The sequence below is a fragment of the Somniosus microcephalus genome, chromosome 1 (assembly GCF_052327205.1).
Source record: "Somniosus microcephalus isolate GS21.2 chromosome 1, FLI_Smic_1.0, whole genome shotgun sequence".
In the NCBI taxonomy this organism is placed as follows: Eukaryota; Metazoa; Chordata; class Chondrichthyes; order Squaliformes; family Somniosidae; genus Somniosus; species Somniosus microcephalus.
The window spans coordinates 122,726,119-122,750,161 of NC_140987.1; the positions used below are offsets into that span (position 1 = coordinate 122,726,119).

At 44.0% G+C, this 24,043-nt stretch overlaps 1 protein-coding gene across 6 annotated transcripts in view; it reads left to right on the top strand.

The window, feature by feature from the left end:
• agtpbp1 (ATP/GTP binding carboxypeptidase 1) overlaps positions 1 to 24,043 on the top strand; it is a 410,793-nt gene that overhangs the window by 91,344 nt on the left and 295,406 nt on the right. The window contains exon 4 of one of the 6 annotated variants that reach the window (XM_085985199.1): positions 20,036 to 20,068. The exons of the other annotated variants lie outside the window; for them this stretch is intronic. Within the exon in view, the coding sequence (XP_085841325.1) occupies positions 20,036 to 20,068 (33 nt within the window). The remainder of the gene's footprint in view (positions 1 to 20,035; positions 20,069 to 24,043) is intronic. 6 annotated transcript variants of the gene reach the window in all.

A 24,043-nucleotide genomic window follows, 5' to 3' on the forward strand; every position in this document is an offset into this window, starting at 1 on the left:
ATGAGATTTTTGATTGCAACTTTTTAAGTCTATTGTATGTATTTATGAATGCAGTCACAACTGTGGGGTGGGGGGGCAGGTGGGGGGGCAGGTGGGGGTGGGGGGGCAGGTGGGGGTGGGGAAATGCAGGGGGGGGCAGGTGGGGGTGGGGGCAGGCGGGGGGTAGTGGGGGGGTGGGGGGTGACGGTGGGGTGGTGTGGTGTGGGGGCGGGTGGGTGATGTGGGGGGTAGTGGGGGCGGGTGGTGTGGTGGGAGGATTCAGGAAAGGGTAAGAACATAAGAAAATTCAAAAGTAGTAGGAGAAATGTCAAGGCTGTAGAGCAGAGTAATGATTTGGGTAAAAATAAGCAGAGTGGGTCAGGAAGGGACAGAGTGCTTAACAAAGGTAATAGGGCATTAGTGACTAAGGTGACATCAAGAAAAAATAAGAAAAATGTTAAAGCTAAAGACACTGTATCTGAATGTGCGAAGCATTCTCAACAAAATTGATGAATGAATAGCACAGATAGAAATAAATGGGTTTGATTTAATAGCCATTACGGTGACATGGTTGCAGAGTGACCAAGGCTGGGAACTAAATAAGGATATTTGACTTTTCGAAGAAATAGGCAAGGGGAGGGTGGGGTGGGGGGTGTTTAGCCCTGATAATAAAGAAAGGATGGGATGAAGACAGTAGAGAGAAAGGATCTTAGCTCGGAAAAACAAGATGTAGAATCGATTTGGGTGGAGCTAACTAACAATAAGTGGCAGAAAACACTGGTGGGAGTAGTTTCTAGGCCCCCTAACAGTAGTTATAGTGTCAAGCACAGTATAAATCAGGAAATTAGAGGTGTATGAAACAAGGGTAATGCCGTAATCATGGGCGACTTTAATTTTCATATAGACTGGGCAAACCAAATTTGAAGTAATAGTGTAGAAGACGAGTTCATGGGATGCATTCAAGATAGATTTCTAGATCAGTATGTCGAGGAACCAGTTAGGGAACAGGCTAATTTAGATCTAGTATTGTGCAATGAGACAGGATTAATTAATAAACTTGTAGTAAAGGAGCTTCTGGGGTGCAGTGATCATAATATGATAGAATTTTAGACTGAGTTTGAGAGTGATTTAGTTAAGTCCGAAACTAGGGTCTTAAATCTGAACAAAGCAAATTACATAGGTATGAGAGACGAGTTGGCTAAAGTAGGGAAACTAGATTAAAACATAAGAAAAAGAAAAGAAAGACTTGCATTTATCACGACCACCGGAAGCCTCAAAGTGCTTTACAGCCAATGAAGTACTTTTGAAGTGGAGTCACTTTTGTAATGTGGGAAACGCAGCAGTCAATTTGCGCACAGCAAGGTCCACAAACAGCAAACTGATAATGATGTTATGTTGGTTGAGGGATAAATATTGGCCAGGACACCAGGGAGAACTCCCCTGCTCTTCTTCAGGATAGTGCCATGGATTCTTTTACGTCCACCTGAGACACCAGATGGGGCTTCGGTTTAATGTCTCATCCGAAAGATGGCACCTCCGACAGTGCAGCACTCCCTCACCACTGCATTGGAGTGTCAGCCTAGCTTTATGTGCTGAAGTCCTTGGAGTGGGACTTGAACCCACAACCTTCTGACTCGGAGGCGAGTGTGCTACCAACTGAGCCACAGTTGACACAGATGGTAGATAAGCCATGGCAAACATTTAAAGAAATTATTCATAATTCTCAATGAATATACATTCCCTTAAGGAATAAAAACCCCACAGGAAAAATGGTCCAACCATGAGAAGTAGTCTCCTCAATCTCACCTCATTGGACAATCCCCCATCCCAGGAATCAGATGAGTAAAAGATAGTATTAGATTAAATGAAAAGGCTTATAATGTGGCCAAAAAGAGTAGTAAGCCTGAGGATTGGGAGGAATTTAGAATTCAGCAAAGGAGGACCAAGAAATTGATAAAGAAAGGGTAAACAGAATATGAGAATAAATTAGCAAGAGACATAAAACAGATTGTAAAAGCTTCTATGGATATGTAAAAAGGAAGAGTCTAGCAAAAGTAAATAAATGTGGGTCTCCTACAGGCAGAGACAGGAGAAATTATACTGGGGAATAAGGAAATTGCAGAGACATTAAACAAGTACTTTGTATCTGACTTCACGGAAGAAGATACAAAAAATTCCGGAATTAGTGAGGAACCAAGGGAGAATGCGGAACTTAAAGAAATTAGTATTAGTAAAGAAATAGTACTGGAGAAATTAATGGGATTAAAAGCCGACAAATCCCCTGGACCTGATGGCTATACCCTAGGGTTTTAAAAGAGGATAGTGGATACAATGGTTTTGATCTTCCAGAATTCCCTAGATTCCAGAACGGACCCCCCTGATTGGAAGGTAGCAAATGTAACCCTGCTATTCAAGAAAGGAGGGAGAGAGAAAACAGGGAACTATAGACCAGTTAGCCTGACATCAGTGGTAGGGAAAATGCTAGAATCTATTATTAGGGACGTGGTAGAAGGACACTTAGAAAATCATAATATGATTGGGCAGAGTTAACACAGATTTATGAAAGGGAAATTGTGTTTGACAAATCTGTTAGCGTTTTTTGAGGTTGTAATTAGCAGGGTAGATAAGGGGGAACCAGTGACCAGTGGATGTGTAGTGTATTTGGATTTTCAGAAAGCATTTGATAAAGTGCCAAACCTATTAGTGCTCATGGGATATATTAGCATGGATTGAGGATTGGTTAACGGACAGAAAAGAGAGAGTAGGAATAAAGGGTATTTTCTGGTTGGCAGGCTGTAACTAGTGGGGAAGCGCAGGAATCCGTGCTTGGGCCTCAGCTATTTCGAATCTATATCAATGACTTAGATGCGGGGACCAAGTAGAATATATCCAAGTTTGCTAATGATACAAAGCTAGGTGGGAAAATAAGTTGTGAGGAGGATGTAAAGAGGCTGCAAAGGGACATAGACAGGTTAAGTGAGTGGGCAAGAATATGGCAGATGGAATATAATGTGGAGAAATGTGAAGTTATCAACTTTGGTCGGAAAATAGAAAAGCAGAATATTTTTTAAATGGTGAGAGATTGGGAAATGCTGGTATTCAGAGGGATCTGGGTATCCTTGTACACATCACAGAAAGTTAACATGCAGGTACAGCAAGGAAATGGAAAAGCAAATGGTATGTTGGCCTTTATTACAAAAGGATTGGAGTATAAGAGTAAAGAAGTCTTACTGAAATTATATAGGGCCTTGATGAGACCACACCTGGAGTACTGTGTACAGTCTTGGTCTCCTTACCTAAGGAAGGATATACTTGCCATAGAGGGAGTGCAACGAAGGTTCACCAGACTGATTCCTGGGATGGGGGGATTGTCCGATGAGGAGAGATTGAGGAGACTAGGCCTACATTCCCTAGAATTTAGAAGAATAAAAGGTGATCTCATAGAATCATAGAATGGTTACAGCATGGAAGAAGGCCAATCGGCCCGTCGAACCTGTGCCGGCTCTCTGCAAGAGCACTTCAGCTAGTCCCACTCCCCCGCCCTTTCCCCGTAGCTGTGCAAATTTCTTTCCTTCAGATACTTATCCAACTCCCTTTTGAAAGCTGTGATTTGAATCTGCCTCCACCACCCTTTCAGGCAGTGCATTCCAGATCTTAACTACTCGTTGTGACTGTTAATTTTGTCCCGATTATCATTACTAAAAGCTTCCCCACTACCGGGGTTAAACTGATTGGCTTGTACTTGCTGGGTTTATCTTTGCACCCTTTTTTGAACAAGGGTGTAACATCTGCAATTCTCCAGTCCTCTGGCACCACCCCTGTTTCTATGGAGAATTGGAATATTATGGCTAGTACCTCCGTGATTTCCGCCCTCAATTTCCTTAGCACCCGAGGATGCATCCCATCTGCTCCTGGTGATTTATCTACTTTAATACACCCAGCCTTTCTAATACCTTCTCTTTATCAATTTTTATCCTATCAAGTATCTCCACTACCTCCTCTTACTATGTCTATGGCAGCATCCTCTTCCTTGGTGAAGACAGATGCAAAGTACTCGTTTAGTACCTCAGCCATACCCTCTGCCTCCTTTTTGGTCCCTAATCGGCCCCACCCATCCTCTTACTACCCTTTTACTGTTTACATGCCTATAGAAGACTTTTGGATTACTTTTTATGTTGGCTGCCATTCTATTCTCATAACCTCTCTATGCCCGTCTTATTTTCTTTTTCACTGCTCCACTGACCTTTCCATAGATATAGCCTGATTCTGTGATGTATTTGCAACCTGACATCTGTCATACGCACTCTTTTTCTGCTTCATGCTATTCTCGTTCTCTTTCGCCATCCAAGAATCAAAGAATCATAGAAAGATACAGCACGAAAGGAGGCTATTTTGGCTTATTGTGTCCGCGCCGGCCAACAAAGAGCTATCCAGCCTAATTCCACTTCCCAGCTCTTGGTCTGTAGCCCTGCAGGTTACAGCATCCCAAGTACACATCCAAGTACTTTTTAATGTGGTTAGGGTTCCTGCCTCTACCACCCTTTCAGGCAGTGAGTTCCAGACCCCCACAACCCTCTGGGTGAAGAAATTTCCCCTCAAATCCCCTCTAAACCTTCCACCAATTACTTTAAATCTGTGCCCCCTCTGCTAAGGGAAATAGTTCCTCTGTATTCACTTTATCTAGGCCCCTCCATAATTATATACACCTCAATAAGGTCTCCCCTCAACCGACTCTGTTCCAAGGAAAACAGCCCCAACCTATCCAGTCTTTCCTCATAGCTAAGGTTCTCTACTCCCAGCAACATCCTTGTAAATCTCCTCTGTACCCTCTCTAGTGCAATCACATCTTTCCTGTAATATGGTGACCAGAACTGCACGCAGTACTCTAGCTGAGGCCTAACTAGTGTTTTATACAGTTGAAGCATAACCCCCCTGCTCTTGTATTCTATGCCACGGCTAATAAAAGCAAGCATTCCGTATGCCTTCTTAACCACCATATCTACTTGGCCTGCTACCTTCAGGGGTCTGTGGACATGCACTCCAAGGTCCCTTTGTTCCTCTACACTACTCATTGTCCTACAATTTAATGTGTATTCCCTTTCCTTGTTAGCCCTCCCCAAATGCATTCTCTCTCACTTCTCTGGATTGAATTCCATTTGCCACTGTTCTGCCCACCTGACCAATTTATTGCTATCTTCCTGCAGTCTACAGCTTCCTTCTTCAGTATCAACCACACAGCCGATTTTAGTATCATCTGCAAACTTCTTAATCATACCCCCTACATTCAAGTCAAGATCATTGATATATACCACAAAAAGCAAGGGACCTAGTACTGAGCCCTGCGGAACCCCACTGGAAACAGCCTTCCAGTCACAAAAACACCCATCAACCATTACCCTCTGCTTCCTGTCTCCGAGCCAGTTTTGAATCCAACTTGACACTTTGCCTTGGACCCTATGGGCTTTTAACTTCGTCACCAGTCTGCCATGTGGAATCTTATCAAAAGCCTTGCTAAAATCCATGTACACTACATCAAACGCACTACCCTCATCTACCCTCCGTGTTAGCGCCACAAAAAATTCAAGGAGCCCCGACTTTAGTTGCCCTGCCTTTCCCCCTAGTGGGAATGTACCTCAACTGTACCTGAACTATTTCCTCTTTAAAGGCAGCCCATTGTTCCATTACAGTTTTGCCTGTCAATCTTTGATTCCAGTTTACCCGGACGAGATCCGTTCTCATCCCACTGAAATTGGCCTTCCCCCAGTTAAACATTTTTACTCTAGATTGCTCCCTGTCCTTTTCCATTGCTAACCTAAACCTTATGATATTATGATCACTGTTGCCTAAATGTTCACCAACTGACTCTTGCTCCGCTTGACCTACCTGATCCAGCAGTGCCTCCTCCCTTGTAGGGCCGGAAACATACTGATCAAGAAAGTTCTCCTGAACACACTTCAGAAATTCTTCCCCTTCCCAGCCCTTAACACTATTACGATCTCAGTCTTTATTAGGATAGTTGAAGTCCCCCAATTATCACTACTCAATAATTCTTGCACCTCTCTGTAATTTCTCTGCAAATTTGCTCCTCCATATATTTCCTACTATTTGGTGGTCTATAGAATACACCTAGTAATGTAATGGCACCACTACTATTTCATAACACTAGCCATATAAATTCTGTCCTTGACCCCTCCAGGACATTCTCCTCCTCCAGCACTGTAACATTCTCCTTGACCAATACTGCTACAGTACCTCCTATCTTTCCTGAACACTTTATAACCAGGAATGTTTAATACCCAATCCTGCCCTATTTTGAGCCAGGTCTCGGTTATTGCCACAACATCATATTCCCATGTGGCTATTTGTGCCTGCAGCTCACTTACTTTGTTTACTACACTTCATGCGTTCACATCCATACACTGTAAACCCATCTTATACCATCCTGTATTCTTTCTTTGTTTGACCCCACCTAATAACTTACTATTTCTTACTTTAGTGCTCTCTGCCTCTCCCAATCCTTTGAGCACTTTATTTCCCCTTTCTAATCTGTTGCATCTCATTGAAACATAAAATTCTTACAGGGCTTGACAGGGTAGATGCAGTGAGGATGTTTCCTCTGGCTGGGGGAGTCTCGAACCAGGGGTCACAGTCTCTGAATAAAGGGTTGGCCATTTAGGACTGAAATGAGGAGAAATTTCTTAATTCAAAGGGTTGTGAATCTTTGGAATTCTCTACCCTAGAGGGCTGCGGATGCTAAGTCGGTGAGTATATTCAAGACTGAGATTGATACATTTTAAGGGAATCAAGGGATATGGGGATAGTGCAGGAAGGTGGACTTGAGGTAGAAGATCAGCCATGATCTTATTGAATGGCGGAACAGGCTCGAGGGGCCGATTGCCCTGCTCCTGCTCCTATTTCTTATGTTTCTTATGTAATTAGGGTAAAAACTGGCAATTTTCCTGGGATGGAGAACACCCATTTGAAACACAGGGCCGATTCTCAGATGTTTTGGTTGGGGAGCAACTCCTCAGTGGCAGTTTGCGAGGTCTGAGGAATCGGACAGATAGCCTCAGCGCAGTAAGTGCTGAACTCCCAATTCCAGAGGAGCATAAGTTTTGCCTATTCTGAAGGCTGCACTACACGTGAGTGTTAACCTCATTTGCCCCACAAAAATTATACAACTTTGTTGGAATTAGTCCCACAACAAATTCCAGGTGCTCTGCTTTTGCTAAATCTGCCTTTGCCATCTATGGTTCATCAGGGAGGCAGTTACAGAGTGGTGCCATCCACTGAAGTCTGACCTGGATACTATATATAGCACAAGGACAGCCCTGCCAGACATCACAGAAAAGGAAACCCAACCTCTGAATCCCAACATTTACTCCTCTCTCACCTGGTAAACAAGATATTCTACTTTTCCATTCTTCCTACCAAAGTGGATAATTTCACACTTCCCCACATTATACTCCATCTGCCACCTTTGCCCAATCACGAAATCAGTCTATATCCCTTTGCAGCCTCTTTACGTCCTCCTCATAGCTTACTTTCCCACATAGCTTTATATCGTCAGCAAACTTGGATATATTGCACTCAGTCCCCTCATCTAAGTCATTGATCTAGTTTGTAACTAGCTGAGGCCCAAGCACTGATCCTTGTGGCACTCCACTAGTTACACCCTGCCATCCTGAAAATGATCCGTTTATTCCTACTCTCTGTTTTCTATGTGTTAAATCCTCAATCCATGCTAATATATTACCCCCAATCCCATGAGCCCTAATCTTGAGTAACAACCTATTGTGTGGCATCTTATTGAATGCCTGCTGAAAATCCAAATGTACTACACCCACTGGTTCTCCCTTCTCTGCCCTGCTAGTTGCACCCTCAAACAACTCTAATAGGTTTTTCAAACTCAATTTCCCTTTCATAAAGCCATGTTGACTCTGCCTAATCATATTGGGCCAAAAATTGCAGTCAGAGGCATACCTCCTCCAACCTGTGAAAGAATTACACACCAACCTGATGGCGGCGAGGCTGCGGAAACTTGCGGTCTGTATTTGTGAGGCGGAGGGCAGTGTAATGACCCATGGATCCCAGGGGCGCAGGCTGTGCAGAAGCATACCTGGGATCACATGGGCCTGGTTCTCTAATCACAAAGCAGAATTCAATTTTAATCATTTCTGAAGGGAATCCCGTAATGAGATGTAATGGAATCCCAAAATCTGATCTAATTACAGTTTACCGAATTGGAATTTAGCTTGTAATTAGCTTCATTCCACCAACCTCACTAAAAATTTAATTTTTTGATCATTTTCAACATCATTAAAACTCTAATCCAGGCCAATATTTGCAGACACCCATTTGATAGTGTATGTATATAATTTCCAATATGAAAATGTTTCAATCATGCCTGAGGTATCCCCTTACATTGATGCAAACAGGCCCTGTGACTGTTTGCATCAACCGTAACATTTCTGTGCACAATTGCTGGCCAGTCACTGGGCAAATAGCCCAACTCTGCACCAGCAATTGCTTTTTCGGGGCCCGTGCGGATGGCCTGTCAACGTGCACGTTGACAGACTGCAACTTCCGGATTTCATACAAGTGCATGCAGTAATCCATGCGATGGATTTGAAAGGAGGTATGGCGTCGTACTCGGAGAGTACACCGTGATACCGACCGCAAAATCCGGGCAATTGTGGTAGTATCCGCTGTACATACTGGGAGTTCAATCTTATAGGTCGAAATATGGAGGTCAAAAAACAGATTTCAGCTCCGAGCATTCATATCAGAGCCTCAGATCATTATTTTCAAAAGGGTAAATATCATTTTGTCATCAGAATCTTTTGAATAATCAAACCTTTTGGAACAGAGCATCACTCGCACGACAACACCATGCATGATTTTTTTTTTAAAGTATTCTAACACATCTTTATGGGTAGGCTTTGTGTTTTTTCCCCCAAAAGTATGTAAATTTTAAATGTATTGATTATGGTATAAACTTCATTTTTGTGCAAATATACTTGGTGTGTGAGGAAACAAAGTACTGTTAAAAGGATTTAAGTGAATTTTCCAGTTTTGTGGAACTTGCTGATTCAAGAATGATGGCTTTGAAAAACAATTGAATAATTTGGTTAATTTTTTTTGCTGGTTTTGATTTGTGGCTTTTCTTACCTGTCTAGTGAATGGAGCTAGTTTTTGATTGGCTCAAATACTCCATGCACCAAATGCAAGCCATTCAGTTTTATTAACGTAATGGTGGTTATTTGAGCCAACCATCATTTTTAGCTTAATGGATGCGTGACACTTCGGAGTTGTTTTTTTTGGGGGGGTGTGTTCTACAGACGCACACTGTATGTAAGACTTTTAATTGTGTAAGTTTATCCATTTATAAAACATTTGGTGCTAAGCATGCAAAGGTTGCTGAAGTATTCACGATTGGGCAAGATGATTTTCAATATTTAAGGAATTAAAGGTAATGCCTACTGGGTTGTGTTTTAACACATTGGGGAATGTTTTGGTAGATGCTGCAAGGTTGCTTAAAAATTTGGATGAACAAATGCCTTTGAGTTGTATTGCCATAGTTTAGTTTTGTCTTAAACTTTACAGTTGTGCAGTCATTTTCATGTTTTCTCTCTAGCAGGTCTGACATCAAGTTATAAGAAATTTCTGCTGCTGAATAAAATACAGTTACGGAATACCAGACCCATAACTGTTAATTGCTATATCAAAGTGTGTGTGTGTGTGTGCGTGCGTGCGTGCGTAGGTGTAGTTTACCAGGTCATGTTCATTTTAACAAACAGACTCTTAATGTGCTAAGGAGTTCTCTGACCTCCTATGTCTGACAACTTATAATGAGTCTGCAGCAGATACACTTCTAGTCCCAGATACCTCATTCACCGCTATACTCCACAGGAACGTAAGCACTAAACTAAGCTGGGATTGTTAAGAGCATGTATTTTCATTAACATGAAACCTGTTTTTGAAAAACAACACAAAACTGAAGTTAGAAATAATTCTGTGTTTGTAACTTTGAACCAATTGTCTCGAAAGATTATGCAATAATGCCAAGGAAGTGGTAACTGAGAAATTAATGTAAGTTATGGTGCAAAACATTTTGGATGTTGAGTTGCTTACTTGTCTTTGCATGAGCCTACTAGGAACTTTTTGCATAGCTTTATATAAAGAGACATCCCTTAATTTAGCTTACCTTAGTTGTGTTTTCTGCAGTTCTATCATTCAAGTATCTACCTTAGCCATGTTGTAAAATTTATGGGAATGTGCATATTTCTCATTTCAGTATCTTCCACATAACATGGGAATAAGTCCAAATTAGTATTGGAAAAATTAATTGGATATATCCAATAGCTTTTCAAGAGATTATGTCAGTGACTTCATATATGCTTTTTGTGTGATACCCTCTTGTATTTTTTTTTAAAAAAGCAACTTTCTCCCATAATTTTTTTAGATATTTTCCTTGTACAGTAGTAGACTTACTCACCTTCCCTTTCCATGTTCATTGTGTTATTCAGTCATTGTGTTTGACTTGTTGGTAGTTGTTTTTCTCTTTCCACTGCATAAGGTCAAAAATCCCAGGATTTCAAGCACTGCATTAAATGCTTGAGGGTGTCACCACTGAGTGGTCAAGTGAAGTCCATCAATACCTATTGTAAACACAGTATGTATGAATTGGTGCTTTTTCTCCCCTCCTGTCCTGAAGGTGCCAACTCTTGGTAGAGCATGGCTTCATGGATGCCAAAAGCACCTTGTTACCTCAACCATGTAACTCTTCAAGTGTGAGCCTAAATAGTGAGCATTGCAGGCTGTTTGATTCTTCACTGATGTCCATACATGCACACTTTCCAGCAGCAGCTTGTATATAATAATCAGGAGTAGGAACCCTGGCTGACTTTTTTTTAATCCCTCCCTAACTCATGTCAGCTGTAGCTGCCTTGCTGCTGCCCTGGTTGACGACCTAATTCAATACATAGAACTTGGAACCTTACTGATTTATTGCTACACTGGGCAGTGCCCACTAAGCTGCCAGGGGAGGATATGCGATTTCTTTGTCATAGTTTCTCCATTTAAACTTATCAAAACCCAATGCTCAAGGATTGCATCTACTGCAGGAGTTAGGCTAAGGCGTTGAAGATGATCATCATTACCCTGAAGTGAGCAGTGTGTACAGAATAGTCCCGGAACCGGAGAGATCTGGCTGCGCATCTTGATTCAAGGAGTATTCCATTGCCATCGCTTTTTGGCATTGATTGGAATGAGTTGGTTGTTGGAGCTGGTTCAGGTGGCTGGGTGCAGTGCTGGATGTGGCCAGTGCTGGTTGGTGCTGACTATGCACCAGTCAGCATTCATGGTGCTAATTGGCACTGACTGGTTCCACTTTCAACAAGGTGTGGAATTACACCCATGATAGCATTGCTCCAATATCTGTGGTACTGGCTAATGTAAAACACAAAGAGACTCCTGTACCAATCAGGGCTGAGAGTGCCAAAAAAATGAAATGAAAGAGGGCAGTTGTTTCAGATCCTGATTTCCCTCTGGCAAAAAGGCTATTTTATTCTGGACTCCTCAGTTGAAAAATGGCCACTCACCTCAAATCCATCTGGCGCATGACTGGTCTAGTTATTGATTGCCCGATCTGGCTGTGTTGGGCACTGCTGTATCTCAGCCAAATAATTCTGAAGGGCAATGACCTCTCAAGGCTCCTTTCTCCATGATAAATCACCTCCTCGAACCCATTTCACCCAACACCTCCAATCTCAACCCCATTACCAAGTCTAAATAGCTCATTAAATTCTTCATCTCTAAGACTACTCAGGCAGCTGCTACTGCCGCTACTTTCTCTCCTCCACTACTCCAGACCTTTCCCCAGTATCCCACCCACCCTATCTCTAATTCCCTGTCACTCTGCAATTCCTCTCCCATCTCACCTTCTGCCCTGTCAAGAAAATATGTCTCTTTCATGAGACCCCATCATGCTACCTTAATCTCATCAACGTCTGACCACTTAACTACCCCTCAATACATGCTAACATTCTAAATGGCTGTCTTTACTCATGCACCATCCCTCTCTCGTTCAAAATAGCTGTCATCAACCCGTTCCTCAAAAAGCTTACTCTCAACATCTCTGTTCTCTCTAACTGCCCCATTTCTAATCTCGCTTCCTCTTTTTAAGGCCCTCAAATATTGTTGTGAGCTCTATTTCTATCTCTCGCAAAACTCAAAGTTGTGAACCTTATCCTTAGTGACTGTGTCCATGGTGCATTAACCCTCCTTGGTCTCCTTAGCCCTTCAACGGCATTCTATACAATCAACCATTGCCTCTTCCCTGTTGACCAGCTCTGTGGCTGACCTTGTGTGATTCCGCTCCTATTTTCCCAAATACAACAGTGCATCTCTAGCAACGACTTTTCTCTCTGATCCACACTACCCTGTGCAGAGTTCCCCAAGGATCTATCCTTGGCCCCTCCTCTTCCTCATCTACATGTTGTCTCTCCATGACATCATACTTAACCATGGAGCCAGCTTCACATATGTGCTAATAACACTCAGCTCTACCTCGCCACCATTCCTCTCGACACCATGAGCACCTCAAGTTGTTGATTAGTTCTATCCATCACCAAAACCACTTACTTGCATCTCTACAACATTGCCTGCCTCTACCCTCCCATCCCCACAACCGCTAAAACAGTTATCTACGTTTTGGCACCTCTACACTTAATTTGTCTGATGTCTTCCATGCCAGTCTCCCGTCCGTCACCTTCCATAAAATACAAGTTCTTCAAAAATTGCCCTTCACTCCTGGACTCACTTTTGTACATTGGCTTCATGTCCTCATGTTTAAAATACTCCTCTCAATCACCTCTTGTACCTTTCCTATCCCCTATAAAATACCTTGGGCTGTTTGCTACAATGAACGGTACTATATAAATACAAATTGTTGTCCTCCAGCTTCAAAGAAATGGATAGACCATGTCTGTTAAGCTTAATCCCCCAGTCTTCAGGGGGAGGGGCTGGTCTGCAGAAGGAACTCCATGAAACATTGGGGTCCAAGGCTAGCATCAAAGGGATTCACTCCATCTATTAGTTGGAATTCAAGTTTGTTGCCAATTGTTAGGGTGGCATTGCAAGAGTAATCAGGCACCACTAATATTTGTTTCAGTGATGTATGTAGAAGCCATCTGATGGAAGTAAATATAAGTCATATGATTGAAGGTGTCACATGGGTCTAATGCCATATTATATTTCAACAACTTGCAAATCTGACTGGAAATAAAGCCACTTGTTTGCTATGGACTTGTTGGGATCTTGGCTTTGGACCAGGAGTTGTATGGTATCCTGTGATCAGTAAAGGTTATGTAAAACAAGTTTTACACTTGAATTGTATAGGCTCCCTGCTTCTTCCATGGTGTTGTAAGACCCCAATTTACATTTATTGATGAGGCTGCTGATTGCTTCAACCGCCCAAAGAAACAGTAGCCTTTTAATGGCTGTATGGCGGTAAAAGAATAATAAATGTAGCGCTTGGATTTTAACTCCGGATCCGTCGTGTTTCACCAGGCATAGGAAGTTATGGTATCATACTGGTTCTAATGCCATGCCCCACTGTATGAGCTTATCTTTGTTGTAGGAAATCTGAAATGTTATCTATATGTAAATAAATATGATCTGGCAGGAAAGTGGAGTTGGGGTCGATGATCAGCCATGATCTTATTGAATGGCGGAGCAGGCTCGAGGGTCCGTATGGCCTACTCCTGCTCCTATTTCTTGTGTTCTTATATTTTATATAGGGTGCAATGTTACTTTACCCATTTCACATTCTTACTTATTACAGCAAGCAATAAGGAAGGCAAATGGCATGTTGACCTTTATTGCAAGGGGGTTGGAGTATAAGAGTCAGGAAGTCTTGCTACAATTGTACAGGGCCTTGGTGAGACTACACCTGGAGTACTGTGCACAGTTTTGGTCTCTTTATCTAAGGAAGGATAGACTTGCCTTGGAGGCGGTGCAACAAAGGTTCACTAGATTGATTCCTGGGATGAGAGGACTGTCCTATGATGAGAGATTGTGTAGAATGGGCCTATACTCTCTGGAGTTTAGAAGAATGAGAGGTGATCTCATTGAAACATACAAGATTCTGAAGGGGATTGACAGGGTAGATGCTGAGAGGTTGTTTCCCTGGTTGGAGTGTCTAGAACTAGGGGGCATAGTCTCAGGATAAAGGGCAGGCCATTTAAGACTGAGATGAGGAGGAATTTCTTCACTCTGAGGGTTGTGAATCTTTGGAATTCTCTGCCCCAGAGGGCTGTGAATGCTGAGTCTTTGAGTATATTCAAGGCTGAGATAGATAGATTTTTGGACTCCAGGGGAATCAAGGGATATGGAGATTGGGCAGGAAAGTGCAGTTGAGGTTGATGTGTCCCGATGTCTGTCTGTCCGTGTTCTATACGTTTGAAAGTTATAGAGCGTACCGACGCGCACGTCGCCTCAAAAGAAAGCTTGCGATTCCGGACCGGTCATAGGCGTATTTACCTTTCGGCCGGACAAAAACCGCGCCTGCGGTATCCGAAAAACGTTCAGCGTTCCGCTCATTAGCATCTCATTAGCGACCGTGTGACGTCGAGGTCGACCAATCGGACGGCGGGTTCCTGGCGCGTGCTGTCCTACGGTTGAGTGTCGAGTGACTCGACGATTGACCAATCCTACGCTTCGGTGACCTGACCGGTCGACCAATCGGTGCGTGTGTGGGCGGGCCTTATCCTTCTGAACCGAGGTGAGTGGCCGCCATCTTGCTTCCATTCTTTTTCCTGCTTTCTGCGTCTTTCTTTTCAAATAACATTTCCAGCAAAATAAAATTGAATTTATTAAATTGTTTTAAAAAAAACTTCATTCATTTGTAAATATTTTTTCTAAACTGAACATTCTTTTTCCTACCTTTTCCCGTTTTTTTGTTAGGCCTGAAAGCCTGGGACTTTCTTGCCCAGCCAGGCCCGAGCTAGGGCTTCTGCTAAGCTCCTCATCCACCACCCCCCCCCCCCCCCGTCACGTTACCCGGGGCAATGGCCTCAGCCACGAGGGTCAGGGTGCGTGCGCAGCAGGAGCAGGTGAGACGCGGCCGGGGGGGGGGCGGGGCTCGGAGAGCGTGGTTCTCGGCCGGGGGGGCGGGGCTCGGAGAGCGCGGCTCTCGGCAGTGTGGGGCGGCAGGGTTACCCCGGCAACCAGAGCTGCAATCGGCGGAATTCCGGCCAGGGGGGCGGGGCTCGGGGAGCGTGGCTCTCGGCCGGGGTGGGGGGGGAGGGGGGCGAGGCTCGGAGAGCGTGGCACTCGGCAGTGCGGGGCGGCAGGGTTACCCCGGCAACCAGAGCCGCAATCGGCGGAATTCAAGCCGGCTGGGCCGGGGGCGGGGCTCGGAGAGCGGCGGGGCTCGGAGAGCGGCGGGGGGGGCGGGGCTCGGAGAGCGGGGGGGGCGGGGCTCGGAGAGCGGGGGGGCGGGGCTCGACGGCGGGGCGGTGATTAAGCAAACTTTGGCCCAGAATTTGCGGTAGCATTTGCCGTCATTTTGCTTTTGAAACTGACTGCAATTTCAGGATTTGGCGTATGTGCAACCTATTGCGGAAATCCCGATGTTGCAATCTGTCATTCACTGCTCCTCCACCAGCTGCACTGTGCTTCCTCCCCCCCCCCCCCCCCCCACACAAACAGAGCCGGCATCAGTGAAATCTCTAAAAAATCAAACAGCGTATTGACTGCTAAGCAAAGGTTATTGTTAAATCTGTGAGTTGTTCAAGTAATTAATACTCAGACTTAATCAGTAACAATAAAACAGGTCTTTACTGGTTGGAGGTAGGGACTGTACGTAGGTCTTTACTTCATGCCCACAGGCGGGAACTGAGGGGAGATCAGTACCCACAGTACTATTTATACCCCTATGGCCAGGAGTGGTACTGCGTATCACTACGCCCAACAAGTAGTGCAGTCCTGTCCATAGGTTCAAAGTAGCACACATATTACATACACAACATTCCTCCCTTCCTAGCTTTACAGTCATCTCCCCATTTAACATAACGTAATAACATATATAACTTCAGGTTTACATAACAGAATAACATAGATACATAGATAACTTCATGTCAAAACAGATCACAGATTCAGTCTCTGCGGAAAACAGTTCACAGATTCAATCTCTGTGGTGGAGTCGGTTCACGTTGCTGGAGTGACTCATTCAATAGTCCTTCCATGGATTTAACAGTTTGAACTTCCGAACTGAATTGGCTCCGTTCGGAGGGACCACGTGTGTGATCTGGTAGAGGTAATAATGGTTCAGATGGGTCATCTTCTGTTTCGACTTTTCCTTTTCTGCTTCTTGGAGACTCTCTGGGCTCCACTGTCAGCTGCCAGCTGCATGCGCAGTTCCTCCTTCTCTCCCTCCTTTTTCCGTAGTAGAGCCACCTTCTCCCGATGTTCCGTAGACTTTCGGTGCTCCTCCATGATTTCTGTATGGTGGGAGTCGAAGTTACAAGTTGGGCAGGACAGGACATAGTAATATTCGGTGTCGTCCTGATCTAGGCCAGCGAGAGGGTCTTCTATTTCCTCCATACCCAGCTGGGCGTTAGCCAGCTTTTGTTCCAAGTCCAGACATCTTTCCTGAAGAGACTTCTTCATGCGTACCTCTTCATCCAGCTTTTTCTGGGCTTTCAGCAAGTCGTTTACTAATGACCTCATTTGAGATTTTACTACTTCAACTTCTTTTGGAGATTGATTGATCGGACTATTCAATCCCTCTACCGGAGCAGCTGTTTCAGCGGTCTGTTGTTCTACGTTGACGTGAGTCAGCGTACTTTTGGCATCCAAGGGCTGCTCTGTTGCAGTCATCTCAGTCTGTGTTGCCACCTCAGCTCTTCCAATAACCTTTGAGAGCTCCGAACCCCTTTCGTTTGAATATTGAAGTTCGTGTTCAAGTTTTTCCCATTTCAGAGTCCTGTCCTTCAGCATATGCAGGAGTTGGCTGACCGTTAACTCCTCTGACATCAGACGTTTTGTGTGCTCCTGCTCCATTTTCTCCATCAGCTGCTTCTGTTGTCTTTCCAGATTCTCCAACTCTATATCAAAGAACTCTTTCGTTGCATTCAACTCTTGCTCACAACGGCGAAGCATTTGTTCTAATTGCTGTTGTAGTTTGAAATGGAGTTGAGTTCGAGCCCGGTGTCCCTCAGAAATGGGCACATCAGTAGACTTGCCAGACTCAGAATCCACAGTTAAACTATGTTGTTGTTGCTCAGTGGAATTCTGTGCTGAAACTTTGTCTTTTGCACCTGAGTTGGGCTTACCATCATCCGTTCCAGAGTCTGGGCCGACTATCTTCACCGAGTTCTCACTCGTTATTGTTTGTAGGAAATGCCAGTCCATATTCATTTTCCTAATCCACTCCCGTCCTAGTAGTGGAGAACCTCCTTCAGATATCACATATAAGTCCATTATTTGACTGTCTTCGCCCTTGTGGACCACTGCAACCTCTATTTTCCCGATGGGGTACACTCTTTGCCCCGTGTATGTTTTCAATATAATCCCCGTATCCTGTAGGGGAATATGTTGGAATAACTTTCCGTAATCTTTCTTATTTATGACCGTCAATGCCGATCCAGTGTCCAATTCCAGTTTTACTTGGACTCCTTCTATCTGAAGAGTGACCCAAATTGTCTGGAGGTCTGCACCCTTACCAGCGTTGAGTACTCTTAAGCTAGCCAGTTCATTACAGCTTAAGCGAGCCAGTTCATTACTGCTAGCGTCTGAATCGGACTCCTGTTCGGTCACCTTGTGTACCTTTGCGTATTTTCCTTGCGGTGACTTCTTGTTGCTGGTCTTCTTCCCTGACCTGCATACTCTAGCTATATGTCCAAGCCTACCACAAGTTCTACATTCTTGGTTTTTAAACCAACACTGGTTCTGATCATGCGTTGTCTTTCCACAACGATAACATTTGCCAGAACTCACACCCAATTTGTGTGCACTGAGCTCCGGTGACCGTAGCTGCATTACTGCCGTGCCTCTCGCTGCGGCTTCGTGTGCTGCTGCCATAGTGACCGCCTTCTCAAGCGTCAGCTCATTCTCCTCGAGCAGTCGCTTTTGTGTATCCTGTTTAAATAAACCACACACAAATTTGTCTCGAAGTGCCTCTGTCAGTCCCGTTCCAAACTGGCAATATTTCGCTAATTTACGCAATTCCAGCAAATAATCAGCATTGCTTTCATGCTGTAGCTGCCTTCTGTCGTAAAATTTAAATCGTTCCGCTAGCATCAGCGGCGTGGGGTTTAGATGATCTTTCAGGACAGTAACAATCTCATCGAACGTCTTATCCGCCGGTTCATCTGGTGATAACAGGTGTTTCAATTGCCCGTATGTCTTCGCACCCATTAAATTTAATAATGTTAGAGCTTTATCTTGGTCACGAATTTTATTGGCCTTCCAATAATTTTTTACTCTTTCAACATATATGGCCCAATCTTCGAGGTCACTATCAAAGGTGCTAATATTCCCGTGTTTAGGCATTGTAGATTTGCAATTTCTCAGATTTTTCTTTTTTACTGCTATCCAAGATGGCGGCTTCCCGCTCTTGCCGTCGTCCTCCGCCCACAAAATGGCGGTTTTCCCGCGCTTGGCGGTCTTCACCCGTCCCCCAACGCCGTCTCCCTTCAGCCCCCGAGTGCGGCCCTTATCTTCGCCGCGATCGCCCGAGTGCGGCCCTTATCAGCGGATGCAATCGCTGGATCGCGAAGCGGCTCTCGGCTCTTATCAGGAGATGCGATCGCTCTGTTGAAACGTCTCCCGCTCGAAGCGGCTCTCGCGCCCTATTCCTCCAGCTCCCCCAGCCCCGTTCGTGCGGCCAACGCAGTCCACTGCCTGTCGCGTCGCTGCCCGGCTCAGACAACGGCTTACCCACCACCAAGCTGGAGAAGAAGCTGACGGTCGCCGATGGAGGCTCCGAGGTCAGGATGTCTTCCAGTGGGGTGGAGAGGGTGGAAACCTCTCTGCAACGTCCTGGCTGTGGACGAAGCTGCCGTGGAGTGACTGCCGCAGGGTCCGAATCAGACTCGTCGCCAGTGTTAAATCTGTGAGTTGTTCAAGTAATTAATACTCAGACTTAATCAGTAACAATAAAACAGGTCTTTACTGGTTGGAGGTAGGGACTATACGTAGGTCTTTACTTCATGCCCACAGGCGGGAACTGAGGGGAGATCAGTACCCACAGTACTATTTATACCCCTATGGCCAGGAGTGGTACTGCGTATCACTACGCCCAACAAGTAGTGCAGTCCTGTCCATAGGTTCAAAGTAGCACACATATTACATACACAACAGTTATGACCCTGAAAAACTATTTTAAATTTTTTGCAGTGTCCATTTTATCTATTTTCATAAAAAATTAAAATTTTTAAGCAACTTTAATTTGTTCATCTTTATTTCAGGTTTGCCTTTTGTGAGAGCGGCAATCTTTGTTTTGTTCTATTTAACATTTAAAAAAAGTTAGAAGTGGATAATTCCCCCCCCCCCACAGTCTCTCTCTGCCGCCCCCCCACCCCCCCAGTCGCTCTCTCTCTCTCTTCCAACAACAACATGCCCTCGAAAAAGCCTCGGCAACGCCGGGCTCACCCCAGCTAGTATTTTATATAGGGTGCAATGTGACTTTACCCATTTCACATTCTTTCTTATTGCAGAGTTGGTTCAGTCATTTTTAATTTTAATTTTAAAAAGAACTCTGAAAATGCTAATGGAATTGGGAGAGTGATTGTTACATTTGGTTAAGTAGAGGTTCAAATTAAATAGATGGGTTCTGTTGAGAGAAAAATAGTTTAACAAATAGTTCTGGAGCAAGGTCTCCACGGGTTTGATCAGCATAGTGCCCCTACTTGTGTAACATACATTAATCCCATCTGCTCTGCATTGCAAATGCTAATTCAAAGTGACTTTGTATTAAGTCGCTATATATAGGCGGCGTTGCAGTCGCACAAAGCATTGACCATTTTTAACCTGCTTATGTTTTGTCCAGCAGCATTCCCTTTCTCAGTCCTACAAGCGTCAGGTAGGATTCTGTTTTGGAATTAATTTTAGTGACGACATAGTCTTTTAGTACTACCTGGCGTTATAGTAATTTCACTATGTATTAGAGTATTCTATCAGTTTTGAATTTGGGGATGAGAAAATTGAACTGGTGACATGCTGAACATACAGTACCGTTTGAGATTCATTGGACAGCTGCATGGTGATGATACAAAGCAATGGCAATTGAAATGGCACGGATCAGTTCAAAGGCAAAAAGTGACTTTGTCTAGCTCTGTTCGGCCAAATGTTCTCGTGCTATGAGTGGATTGAATGCTTCGAGATAAAGAAAAAAAACTGCACGTGCTGGAAACTTGAAACAGAAACAGAGAATACTAGAAACATTCAGCAGGCCAGACAGCATCTGTGGAGGGAACAGATGCGTTTCAGGTGTGGGCCTTTCATCAAAACTTTTTGACAAAGGGGACACACACAAAATGTTAACTTTTTTTTTCTCCACAGATGCTGCCTGACCTCCTGACTTTTTCCAGCATTTTCTGTGGATATTTTATTTGTAGTCCTGTATCCAGTTATTTTCTAACATAGCACAGTTCTACTGTGATTGAATGGTTGATAGAGTTTAAAGGTTTCACTCATACATTAATAGTTTGTATGATGCATGAATTCTTAATGCTAATGTCCTATTGGAAACACAGCAAAATCTTTCTGCAGTGGAATTGCTCTATCTTTATAGCATTTTACTAACATTTCGGACACTTGATTTGCATACATTCAGTTGTTGAATTTATTAAATGTTAATCATTAGTGTCTTGTACGACTGCTCCTGGGAAGGATCACAAAAATTATGTTTGCGAGTCTAGCTTTATCAACTGCAAAGTTATTAAATTAATACTTGCATCTGTTGTTTACATTTTCCTTATACCAGTAACTGTTCCATATATGTCAGCATTGTTGTCATTCCATGCTTATTTTTGAAGCGCTACTACATTTGCAAGTGATGAGAGATCGAAAAGTGCTGGGTGCAGGTTCAGTGCTCCCCGAGGTAGCTGATCATAGAAACATAGAAATATAGAAGATCGGAGCAGGATTAGGCCATTCGGCCCCTTGAGCCTGCTCAGCCATTGAATGAGATCATGGCTGATCATCCAAATTCAGTACCCTGTCCCTGCTTTCTCTCCATATCCCTTGATCCCTTTAGCCTTAAGAAATATATCTAACTCCTTCTTGAATATATTTAATGAATTGGCCTCAACTGCCTTGTGTGGTAGAGAACTCCACAGGTTCACCACTCCCTGGGTGAAGAAATTCCTCCTCATCTCTGCCCTAAATGGCTTACCCCTTATCCTTAGACTGTGACCCCTGGTTCTGGACTCCCCTGCCATTGGGAACATCCTTCTTGCATCTAGTCCTGTTAGAATTTTATGTTTCAATGAGATCCCCTCTCATTCTCCTAAACTCCAGCGAATATAAGCCCAATCGACCCAATCTCTCCTCATATGTCATTCCTGCCATCCCAGGTATCAGTCTGGTGAATCTTCGCTGCACTCCCTCCATGGCAAGAACATCCTTCCTCAGATAAGGCGACCAAAACTGCACACAATACTCGAGGTGTGGTCTCACCAAGGCCCTGTACAACTGCAGCAAGACATCCTTGCTCCTGTACTCGAATCCTCTCGCTATGAAGGCCAACATACCATTTGCCTTCTTAACCGCCTGCTGCACCTGCATGCTTACCTTCAGCGACTGGTGCACAAGGAAACCCAGGTCTGTGATTAGCTGGGGTCCTAGCACCGATCCCTGCGGTACCCCACTAGTCACTGCCTGCCACTCGGGAAAAAGACCCATTTATTCCAACTCTTTGCTTCCTGTCTGCCAACCAGTTCTCTATCCAAGTCAGTACCTTACCCCCAATCCCATGTGCTTTAACTTTACACGCTAATCTTTTACGCGGGACCTTATCGAAAGCCTTCTGAAAGTCCAAATACACCACATCCACTGTTTCTCCCTTATCTATTCTACCAGTTACATCCTCAAAAAATTCCAGATTAGTCAAGCACGATTTACCTTTTGTAAATCCATGTTAACTTTGTCCGATCCTGTCACTGTTTTCCAAATGCTCTGCTATTACATCTTTTATATAATGGACTCTAGCATTTTCCCCACTACCGATGTCAGGCTTACCAGTCTATAATTCCCCATTTTCTCTCTACCACCTTTTTTAAATAGTGAAGTTACATTAGCTACCCTCCAATCCATGGGAACTGTGCCAGAGTCTATCGAATTTTGGAAGATGACCAGCAATGCATCTACTATTTCTAGGGCCACTTCCTTAAGTACCCTATGATGTAGATTATCAGGCCCTGGGGATTTATCGGCCTTCAATCCCGTCAATTTCCCTAACACCATTTCCCTACAAATACTGATTTCTTTCAGTTCCTCCCTCTCATTAGACCCTATGTTCCCCGACATCTCTGGGAGGTTATTTGTGTCCTCCTTTGTGAAGACCGAACCGAAGTATGTATTTAATTGGTCAGCCATTTCTTTGTTCCCCATTATAAATTCCCCTGATTCTGACTGCAAGGGACCTATGCTTGACTTCACCAATCTTTTTTCTCTTCACATATCTATAGAGAAGCTTTTACAGTCAGTTTTTATGTTCCCTGCATGCATACTCTCATACTCTATTTTCCCCCTCTAATTAATCCTTTTGTCCTCCTTTGCTGAATCCTAAACTGCTCCCAATCCTCAGGTTTGCTGCTTTTTCTGGCCAATTTATATGTCCTCTCCTTGGATCTTATGCTATCCCTAATTTCCCTTGTTAGCCATGGCTGTGCCACCTTTTTTGTTTTTTATGCCAGACAGGGATGAACAAATTATGTAGTTCATCCATGCAATCTTTAAATGTTTGCCATTGCCTATCCACTGTCAACCCTTTAAGTAATGTTCCCCAATCCATCCTAGCCAACTCGCGCCTCATACCATCATAGTTTCCTTTATTTAAATTTAGGACCCTAGTCTCTGAGTCAACTACTTCACTCTCCATCTTAATGAAGAATTCTAGCATATTATGATCGCTCCTCCCCAAGGGGCCTCGCACAACAAGATTGCTAATTAATCCTTTCTCATTACATAATCCCCAGTCTAAGATGGCCTGATCTCTAGTTGGTTCTTCGACATATTGGTCCAGGAAACCATCCCGTATACACTCTAGGAATTCCTCCTCCACAGTATTGTTACTAATTTGGTTATCCCAAACTATATGTAGATTAAAGACCTACCCATGATAACTGCTGTGCCCTTATTGCACGTGCCTCTACTTTCCCGTTTAATGCCATCCTCAACCTCAGCATTACTGTTTGGGGGTCTGTATACAACTCCCACTAACGTTTTCTGCCCCTTGGTATTTCTCAGCTCTACCCATACAGATTCCACATCATCAGAGCTAATATCCTTCCTTACTCTTCTTTAACCAGCAATGCTACCCCACCTCCTTTTCCTTTTTGCCTGTCCTTCCTGAATATTGAATACCTCTGGATGTTGAATTCCCAGCCTTGGTCACCTTGGAGCCATGTCTCTGTAATCCCAATTATATCATATCCGTTTACATCTATTTGCGCAGCGAATTCATCCACCTTATTACGAATGCTCCTCGCATTAAGACACACAGCCTTCAAGCTTGTTTTTTTGACATTCTTAGTCCTTTTAGAATTGTTATTTACTGTGGCCTTGTTTGATTTACACACTTGATTTCTCTGCCTTCCACTTTTGCTTTTCTCCTTCCTGTCATTTGCATCTATCCTTGCTTCCCTTTCCTCTGTCTCCCTGCACAGGTTCCCAACCCCCTGCCATTTTAGTTTAAACCCTCCCCAATAGCACTAGCAAACACTCCCCCTAAGACATCGGTCCCGGTCCTGCCCAGGTGCAAACCGTCCAGTTTGTACTGGTCCCACCTCCCCCAGAACCGGTTCCAATGTCCCAGGAATTTGAATCCTGCCCC